The following is a 10312-nucleotide window of genomic DNA, read 5'->3' as shown; positions in this document are numbered from 1 at the left end:
AACTCAGAAATCCGCCTGCCTCTGCCTCCCAAGTGCTGGGACTAAAGGCGTGCGCCACCACCACCCGGCCACTTTCATTTTCTTGTCTGATGACACTATCCAGGGCTTTTAGTTTAAGACTGACTAAAGAGACAATAGCAAGCATTTAGAATTTTCTCATAGACACCTAGATGTGTGTCTGTGATTGTGTTTAAAGAGAAATTTAACTGAAGAAGGGAGACCCACCATGAATTTCATAGAACACACGATTGATTGGTGTCCCTGAGTGAACAAAAGGAAATTGGAGAAAGTAAGCTAAGTGTCCATATTCATCTCTCTGCTTCCTTGTTGACAACACAAACTTCACACTGCCATCACCATGCCTTCCCTCAAACTGTAAACCTGAATAAACCGTTCATCCCCTAAATTTCTTTCTGCCAGGTATTTTTTTCATAGCAACAAGAAAGGTAAACAATACCCCATTTTGAATGGTGTTTTTAGGGTGTTTGGTAGATGTCCTAAGTCAAATTAAAGAGATTTTATTCCCTCTTTGATTAAAAAAATTAAATAGAATTTTTTTCTGAAACCCTTTATCTGTATTTGTTGAACTTAACAAAGTTGCTGTATTTTAAAAATCAATACACAGAAATGAAGATTTCTCAGAAGGCCTATTGTAATCGTAACTTCCAGGCCAACCTGAGTAAGTTTTTGAGACTCTGTCTCAAAAGATAGGCAGACATGGTGGTACATGCCTTTTTAATCCCAGGAAGTAGAGACAGGTGGATTTCTGTGAATTTGAGGCCATCCTGTTCTCAGCAAGTTCCAGGTCAGCCAGGGATAAGATCTGTGACTGTCCTGGTTAGGGTTTCTATTGCTATGACCAAAAGCAAGTTGAGGAAGAAAAGGTTTATTTGGCTTACACTTCCACATCATAGACCATCACTGAAGAAAGTCAGGAAATGAACCTGGATGCAGGAGCTGATACATAGAGGGATATTTCTTACTGGCTTGTTCAGCCTGTTTTCTTATAGAACTCAGGACCATCAGTCAAGGTTGGTGCCACCCACAATGGGCTGGGCCCTCCCACATCAATCACTTAAAAATGTCCCACAGGCTTGCCTACAGGCTGATCTTATGAGAGTATTTTCTCAATTGAGGCCGCCTCCTTTCTGGTGACTCTAGCTTATATCAAGTTAACATAAAACTAGCCAGGACGGGGACTCTATATAGTTCAGTAGTTGAGTACTTGCCTAACATGCTTGATTTCCTAAGTTCAATCACCAGCACCACATACACACACAATGGTTTTTTCAACATTTTTCATTTAATTTCTTTTGAGGGGTATTGGTTTTGGGTTTTGTTTGTAGACTTGGTTTCTTTGTATAGCCTTAGCTGTTCTGGAACTCATTCTGTGGACTAGGCTGGCTATAAACTCAGAGATCCGCCTGCATCTGCCTTCCAAGTACAGAGATTAAAGGCATGCACTACCACTACCTAGCTAATTTTTTTTTAAGATTTATGGTTTTTTATATATGTGTCTGTGTACCAGCCAGTCAGCCACATGTGTATGGATGCCCACAAAGGCCAGAAGGTGTCATTAAATTCCCTGGAACTGAAGATACAAGCAGTTGTGAGCTGCCTGATATGGATGCTGAAAACCAAACTTGGGACTCTGTACAAAACCAGCAAGTCTCTTAATACTGAGCATCTCTTCAGCCCATTTTTAAATCCTTTAATGTGATTTTCAGTGGTTGATTTTGTCATTGCTCTCGCTACCTTTATTCTTTGAGACAGGAACCCTCGTTGAACCTGTAGTTCATCTGTACAGCCAGGCTAGCTGACAAATGAGTTCCAGGACTATATAGAGAAACTCTGACTCAATAAACAATCGACCAATCAATAGAGTTTTACATCAGCCTTTGTCATCAAGTTGTAGAACTAAAGTTCACAAAGTGCCCTTAGAAGTATTCCCCTTTATTCTATCTTCAGGGGAAATTTACTTCAGAGTGGAATTCTCTCTTCCTTGACTCTGGTAGAAGCCATTAGCAATGCTTTTCAGGCCAGGAGTTGTCTTTGTATCATTGCCACCCCTTAGGTCCATTCCTCCACTATATCCTAGGTTGGATCTCTTTTTTTTTTTTTCTTTTTAAGACATTTTTCCATCTTGCTGAACATGGTGGCACACATTTGTAATCTCACTACAAAGAAGGCTGAAACAAGAGGGTTGTCTGTAGTTTGAGGCCAGCCAGGACTACATACTGAATTTAAGACCAACCTGGGACTTTATTCCCAGCACTGGAAGACAGAGGCAGGTAGAGCTCTCTTGAGTTTGAGGCTAGCCTGTTCTACAGAACTACTTCCAGGATAACCAGAGCTACACAAAGAAAACCAGACTTGGGGGTAGGGGATGGACGGTACCAACCTTGGTTATATGGCAAGGCCCTGTCTCAAAAAATAAAATTAAAATAAAAAATTTAATTCAGTGTCTCAGCTAGGCTATAGTGGCACACACATTTAATCCCAGTACTCCAGAGGCAGAGGCAGGTGGATATCTGTGAGTTTAAGCTCAACCTTGTCTACAGGATGAATTTGAAGACAGCCAGGACTATACAGAGAAACTCTATCTGGAAAAAAGCAAACAAAATTCTATGTCTCATTCTAACTTGTTAGGGTTTTGTTAGGCTGGGTTGGGTTTTTTTGGGTTTTTTGGATTTAGGTGGTGGTGATAGTGTTTGAGATAGGGAGAGGGTCTTGTGGTATATACCTAAGGCTGACTTTGAAGTCCAGATCCTCCTGCTCCAACTACCCAAGTACTGGGATTATAGACCTGTGCCACGAAGCCCAGCTTTTCTTTCTTGTTTTGGTTGTTTAGTTTGGTTTGATGTTTGGGGAATTTGGTTTTATTTTGGCTTGTTTTTTTTTTTAATAGCTCTTAATTTATTCTTTGAGAATTTCATACATGTATACAATGCATTTAAAGCATATCTACCCTCCATTCTCTCTCTCAACCCCTCTGGACAATCTCCCCGATCCCCCACCCAATTTTCCTTTTTGTCATAACCCATTAAGTACAATAATTGCTTCCTACATGCTCATGAGCATGGAACCATCATCCACTCCTTGAGCAATTACCAAGGGGCCATGAAGAAAAATTATATTCCCTAGCAGCCATCAGCTTCCAACAGATCCTTAGCTAGGGGTGGGAGCTTGTGAACTACACACACACAGCATGCTGGCCAACTTGATCTCATGCAGGCAACTACAGCTACTGTGGCTTCGTGTGTACCACAGCCTTGTCATATCAAGAAAATAGCAATTCACAGCTCTCCTCTAGCACTCTTTTGTTAGTTTTCTACTCTGTTTGTTTGCTTGTTTGTTTTTGTAGTGTGGGGGTGGAAATGAGGACCCTTGCCTACTCCAAAATCACTGAGCATCTTCTCCAGCCCAATTTTTCCATTGAATGTTTTCACTGCTACCTTATTTTGTTTAATTCTGGTTTAGAAGAGGTGATTTTGAAACAGTATCTCCCTATATATTGGGAGGGTATATTAGCACCAAATCTGGCCTTTGTTACAGAGACAAGACTTCATTCTGCATCATCTAACTTTTCCTGCCATTATTTTTCTAACTTTCCAAATTGAATGACCATCTCATAGCCTTCTAGCTCCAGTGACATCTGAGGCCTTACCTCACAGGTTTTGTTTTTCTTTTATGTGCTGCCTTTATCATCCTTAAGCTCTAATGAATTTGATGTCTAGGGTTTCATCTTGAACCCAGCAGTGTCATCTACTCATCTGTATTGGTACAAGGCTGGTACAGGCTTAAGTCTCAGAGATCCTCTGATATATATGGGGAGGGCATAGTAGGTATATTTCTAGCTGAGTGGTAACCCCAAATGAGGACTAAGATCACCACTGGTGGTGAATGATCTAGGTTGTGTCAGCTCTTTCTGACATGTTTCTTCTTCTGCAGGGTGACCTGGCCAAGAAGAAGATCTATCCCACCATCTGGTAGGTAATATTTCTACACTACCCCCCAAAATACTCTCTACCAGGTACAGGCCTTGGCCTTCCCTAGCCAGTCTGAAAACAGCTGTATTGTACCCTCAGGTGGCTGTTCCGGGATGGCCTTCTACCCGAAGATACCTTCATTGTGGGCTATGCCCGCTCACGACTCACAGTGGATGACATCCGAAAGCAGAGTGAGCCCTTCTTTAAAGTGAGTGTGACATTGGATCCTGGAGCCTTGTGCTGCCCTTTCTTCTACTCCACAGCAAGACTAGCTCCAGGCATCCCTTGAGAAGACATGTCCCCATTCCCATCATAAGAAATAGTTCCCTCCTTTCTCATTTGACTTACTAACAGGCAGGGCCACCCAGAACACTCAATCTCTGACACCTCACATCCTTGCTTTCCCTTGCCAACCACACAAAAGTTGTGTCTACTTAATTGTGCCACCTTCTTCCTGACCTTTGAACAAAGATAGGAAGAAGGTCCCTTCAGCCTCATATCTGTCTCCTAGCTCCACTCTGGCTTCATCCTGCTATGCTCTGGTACCACACTGAGACATGCCAGTAGCTGGATGAAAGGACCCTTCCAAGTACCTCTTTTCTACAGTAATTGCACTATGTTGACATTTTCTCACCACCTATAATTTACTGTGGTAATTTTGGAGAGACAACTTTCTCCATCATTCTTTTTTCTCAGGTTAGACTTTCCTGAAATCCAGTTTCTACTCTAGGTATGAGGGCCCCAAGGATACATAAAATGTGCCAGTGATTTGCCCCACCTGCATATATTCCTGCTATGTGCCTTAGCCCCCTGCCTGTGGATACACAGAGTTACCATGATGAAGTAAACTCCTGTGCTTGTAGAGCAATGACAAGGGACTCAAGGAAAACCCACCTTACCTGTGGAACAAGAAATTGTTGAGAGAGTGAGGGGGATAGGCACAGAGAGAGAAAGAGATCTTCCATTCCTTTAGGGCAGAACAACTGTAGACTCTTGAGAAAAGTAGAAGTTGACATTCGTCTGTGTATCCCCAGGCCACTCCAGAAGAAAGAACCAAACTGGAGGAGTTCTTTGCCCGTAACTCCTACGTAGCTGGCCAGTATGATGATCCAGCCTCCTACAAACACCTCAACAGCCACATGAATGCCCTGCACCAGGGGATGCAGGCCAACCGTCTATTCTACCTGGCCTTGCCCCCCACAGTCTATGAAGCAGTCACCAAGAACATTCAAGAGACCTGCATGAGTCAGACGTAAGACCTGTCTTTCTCCACTCCTGTCTGTCTGTTCCTGTTTCTGCTATTCTAAACAGCCCCAGGTCAAGCCAGTCTATGCAAGCTGCAAAGATGAATGCCCCTAGTGTGTTGCCCATATGGAATAGCATACCCCTCCCCCCAAAAAAGGAACAGGTTATCCACACACACTGGGCAGCCTCCACCTTCCAAGGCTCTCACTACAAAATAGTGGCCCCTTGCAACATTTCCCACCAGGACCATAAAATGACAGTGTTGCTCCACAGAACAGATGCTCATTGTGAGAATTCCTTCCCCCACCCCCAATCCTCAGCAGATCCACAAGGTGGCAGTGTTGTTTCATAAGAGAGCACTGCTGACTGCAAGCCATCTTCTTCTTCCTCCTGAATTTAGAAAACAACTTTAGCACTCTGTTATGAGTGGCAAAGAAAGAAACCTGGTCTTTTAAAATCTATGGAAATGTGGGCAAGGTGACACATAAATAATTTCAGCATGATGGAGATTGAAGCAAGAAGATTGCTTGGAGTTCAAGGCTAACCTGTGAGTGAGCCTGTCTCAAACAAAAAATAAATAAATAAATAAGCTAGGTGTAGTGACACACAGTTGTAATTCCAGTACTCAGGAGACAGGAGGATCATTATGTTGTCAAGGCCAGCCTGGGCTACATACGTACTGAATTTGAAGTCATTCTAGTCTTCATAGTAAGAATATGTCTCAAAAAAACAAATAAAAGCTAGTTTAAAAAATAAGTAAGATCAATTAAAGTCAGTTGCGTTGGGCAGTGACTCTAGTCCCTGCTACTGAAGGGATGAGGAAGGAGTACCCTTTGAACCCAGGAATTCCAGGACAACCTGAGAAACACAATTAAGACTTCAAGAACATAAAACCAATGAGGGGAGCCAGACATGATGGTACAGTACCTGTGACCTCAGCTCTTGGGAGGTGGAAACAGGAGAAGCAGCAATTTAAGGTCATTCTTAACTACATAACAAGTTCTTGGCCAACCTTGGATACATGAGACTAATTAAAGTAAAACTAGTAAGGAAGCTGTGTCCTTGACGTCTCATCTGCCTTCTTTCCTGTTGGCTGCTGGGCCACTTCTGACCCACTGAGGGTCTGGCACTGGGAGGTGGGGAACAAGGTCATGCTACCCTAGCACCAAGGTGGAAAAATCCCTGGAGTTGTTCCAGTCCCTACCATGTTGTCAGGGAAGCTTCTAAGATGCTGTCTATTCAGGATAAGGATCAATAGTAGCCAGCAGAGCTTCCCTGAGTCACCTGAGAATACAGTGGCTGAAAGCCCTGCTCCCTGGTGTGAGGGTCAGAATGACATGGCCATAGGCCTGTTCCTGGGAAAGGTTTGGGAAATAACATGATTGGGGGCTCCAAGCAGAGGCTGGAACCGCATCATAGTGGAGAAGCCCTTCGGGAGAGACCTGCAGAGCTCCAATCAACTGTCGAACCACATCTCCTCTCTTTTCCGTGAGGACCAGATCTACCGCATTGACCACTACCTGGGCAAAGAGATGGTCCAGAATCTCATGGTGCTGAGGTGCACAGGGAATGGGGTGGAAGGGAACCAGGGCAAGGGTGGCAATATAAGGAACCCCACCTGCCCTGCTGCCCCAAAGTCAAATTCCTCCTAGATGCTGGCCAGGGTACTAAGCTTGGTACTTGGCTCAGATACAGCCACTATACTGTGGAATCCCAAATGTAGCATCCATTTATGAGCCCTTCCAAAATGTCTCTCATGCTAGCCTCTAAACGAACCTCCCACAGGTTTGCCAACAGGATCTTTGGCCCCATCTGGAATCGAGACAACATTGCTTGTGTGATCCTCACATTTAAAGAGCCCTTTGGTACTGAGGGTCGTGGGGGCTATTTTGATGAATTTGGGATCATCAGGTAAGAACCCATATCCTACCCCAACTCAGCTCATCTTCACACTATGAGGGCTAGTGTTCAAGTGACCTGTTGGGGGTAGCCATGAAGGGTATAACTCCCATCTAGCCAAACCCCAAAGGGTTAGGATTAGTATCTACTTACTTGCCTTAGGATACTGGGAAGAGGCTAGGGGTAAGGAACCAAGGTTTTCCAGCTTGTCACTAGGAAACCTTGTTTGGTAATCCTAGGGCAACTAGAACTTAGTTATCCGCTTGGCCCCACCCTGGAAATGGCACTTAACTAGAGCATCTGCCTCTTCTGCTACTAGGGATGTTATGCAGAACCACCTCCTGCAGATGTTGTGTCTGGTGGCCATGGAAAAGCCTGCCACTACAGATTCAGATGATGTCCGTGATGAGAAGGTAGGTGGAGGCATGTCCACCAGGTCCCCAGCAGTCATGCCCCATAACAAGTAATTCTATGACAAGGCACTGGGCTCTTGTCCTACATCCTCCCTGTTACCTGCATTGGTTTTCTCCCAGGTCAAAGTGTTGAAGTGTATCTCAGAGGTGGAAACTGACAATGTGGTCCTTGGCCAGTATGTGGGGAACCCCAATGGAGAAGGAGAAGCTGCCAAGGGATACTTAGATGACCCCACAGTACCCCATGGGTCCACCACTGCCACTTTTGCAGCAGCTGTCCTCTATGTGGAGAATGAACGGTGGGACGGTAGGTGACATTTCTAGGATCCAGCAAGGCAGGGTTAAGTGTGCCCTCAAAGAGACACTTCTTGTTATGATCATGGTATGAATACATGGTATTCAGTGGTAAGGGATGCTGGAGAAGGAGGGCTACCACAAGTGGGAAATGACCCTAGTCATTACTTATTCCACATGTACACATTCACACATATACACAGACACAGGAGCTCTCTCTCACATACACACAGCACAAGACTAGGAAAGCCAGTCCCTGAGGTCATCCCTGCCCTCTAGGGGTACCCTTCATCCTGCGCTGTGGCAAAGCCCTGAATGAACGCAAAGCTGAAGTGAGACTGCAGTTCCGAGACGTGGCAGGTGACATCTTCCACCAGCAGTGCAAGCGTAATGAGCTGGTCATCCGTGTGCAGCCCAATGAGGCGGTATATACCAAGATGATGACCAAGAAGCCTGGCATGTTCTTTAACCCTGAGGAGTCGGAGCTGGACCTAACTTATGGCAACAGATACAAGGTTCAACAGGGAGGACCATCTGGGCAAGGCCCTAAGGGAGGCCCTGGGTGGCTGAGTACAGTAGTATCAGCAACATCCCCCTTTCCCAAACCTGCAGAATGTGAAGCTCCCTGATGCCTATGAACGCCTCATCCTGGATGTCTTCTGTGGGAGCCAGATGCACTTTGTCCGTAGGTGAGGAACCCCCAGCCTAACACAGTCAGGCAAGAGGGATGGTGTCCCCCCACCCCGTCCCTGTGTGCCTCCACTCCATCCTACACTGTATCCCTTCAGTGATGAACTCAGGGAAGCCTGGCGTATCTTCACACCACTGCTGCACAAGATTGATCGAGAAAAGCCCCAGCCCATCCCCTATGTATATGGCAGGTAAGGGAAGGATGGGAGCTAAGAGGGCCAAGCCAAATGAAGCAGGGCAGTGGGAATTACCAAGGATAAAGGTTACTCATGTCTCTCCTTTACCTCCCAGCCGCGGTCCCACAGAGGCAGATGAGCTGATGAAGAGAGTGGGCTTCCAGTACGAGGGTACCTACAAGTGGGTGAACCCTCACAAGCTCTGAGCCCTGGAACTTACACCATCTATACTCTGCCTTTTCTGGCCACCCTTTCTGCATCTGCCCTTCTCACCATCTAACCCTATATTAGGACTATTGACCCCATATTGGAAGGACTTTGGGACCATACGCCTTAGATACACATTCTAGTCCCTGGGCTTGGGCCACCATTCTGTCCTATGTTGCTGCCACTGCCACCACCACTGAACCCAGCTACATTCCTCAAATACCAGGCATTCAAAACTCATTGTAGGGTTTCAGGGCCACCACTGGCCCTATCTGAGCCACCCATCTTTCCACAAGACCTGAATCACCTCCCCTCCAGCCCCTGCAGAAAGAATGCCTGTCCCTGGACTCCTTAAGAAAGGAGTTAGGAACAAGGGGAGGAGCCTTAGGCCTCAGGGACAAAGACCAAACCAGACTCCCCTGAGGCTATGGGCAAGCTCCTCAAAACTTGAAGGAAGTGGTCAAGGATACCTATGTGAGTGGACCTGCCCATGGCCACACTAGCCTCAGTGCTACTAGACATTCCTCCTCACCAGCTGGAAGAGACCTCATGCTGCCTAGCAATATTTTGGGGGCTCTAGATGTCCCCTGACCAATTCCATACTCCATGGTCAACCTCATCCCACCTATGGGCAGCCTCCTTACCAAAGGAAGGCAAGAGCAGCAGCTAGAATTTTCCTACCCCTACCCTGCCATTAAATCCTCAAAACTGTTTTACCTGTCTCCTTGTCCTTTTCTCCTTGCATCCAGGATCATGAAGGGGAGACCTATTATTTCCCCACTTCCCATATTTGTTATTCAGGGTTCTATAAAAGAACAGAACTGATCAAACATATACTAGAGTTGCTTAGAAGCTACAGTCCAAATAGTCCAACAATGGCTACATATTTTGAGGAAACACCTGAAGCTGATGCTAGAGCAGTCTCTTAATTTGAAATCTTCTGAGATAGACAGACTAGAGAAAGAAGGTAAAGTTAAGAAGTTGAGGGGAAATGTTTTATCTTGAGAGTACATTTGAAACTTCCAGGCCCAAAGTCCTGACATTTGATGGAGGGGAGTCCCAAGACCAAGGAAAGGTGGAGAGATGCCACCACCATGAATAGGTAATAGACAGAATAGGTAGGTGGGGAATAGGTTGTTGATTGATGATACTTATCTGAAATCCATTTGACCTTTGAGAGATGATTCAAGTCAGTTACCTGAAGCTTGCAAGAACTTTTTAAAGCTTATATAGACTAAACAGATGGTTTTTAGCACAGTAAGAAGCACTTTTGAGTTTATACTTAGAAGACAACAAAAGAAAAGTTAAAATCTGAGCTTGGGACTATGGTAACATTAGCAGTGCTTCACCAGAAATAGATTAATAGCTTATCAAAACTACATTGATTAATGTCAAAAGT

At 45.1% G+C, this 10312-nt stretch overlaps 2 protein-coding genes across 3 annotated transcripts in view; one reads left to right on the top strand and one right to left on the bottom strand.

Moving 5' to 3' along the window:
• G6pd (glucose-6-phosphate dehydrogenase) overlaps positions 1-9629 on the top strand; it is a 19541-nt gene extending 9912 nt beyond the window's left edge. For both annotated transcript variants that reach the window (XM_029473053.1, XM_021153829.2), the window contains 11 exons: positions 3952-3989; positions 4089-4197; positions 5024-5241; positions 6634-6792; positions 7020-7145; positions 7453-7546; positions 7667-7853; positions 8120-8355; positions 8453-8529; positions 8629-8721; positions 8822-9629. In XM_029473053.1, coding sequence (XP_029328913.1) covers positions 3952-3989; positions 4089-4197; positions 5024-5241; positions 6634-6792; positions 7020-7145; positions 7453-7546; positions 7667-7853; positions 8120-8355; positions 8453-8529; positions 8629-8721; positions 8822-8912 — 1428 coding nt within the window. In that variant the 3' untranslated portion in view covers positions 8913-9629. The remainder of the gene's footprint in view (positions 1-3951; positions 3990-4088; positions 4198-5023; positions 5242-6633; positions 6793-7019; positions 7146-7452; positions 7547-7666; positions 7854-8119; positions 8356-8452; positions 8530-8628; positions 8722-8821) is intronic.
• Ikbkg (inhibitor of nuclear factor kappa B kinase regulatory subunit gamma) overlaps positions 1-10312 on the bottom strand; it is a 66177-nt gene that overhangs the window by 36370 nt on the left and 19495 nt on the right. The gene's annotated exons all lie outside the window — the stretch shown is intronic.

Source organism: Mus caroli, chromosome X (genome assembly GCF_900094665.2).
Source record: "Mus caroli chromosome X, CAROLI_EIJ_v1.1, whole genome shotgun sequence".
Classification (NCBI taxonomy): Eukaryota; Metazoa; Chordata; class Mammalia; order Rodentia; family Muridae; genus Mus; species Mus caroli.
Note: the sequence above shows the minus strand (reverse complement) of the source record. Positions and strands in the feature narration are given on the sequence as shown.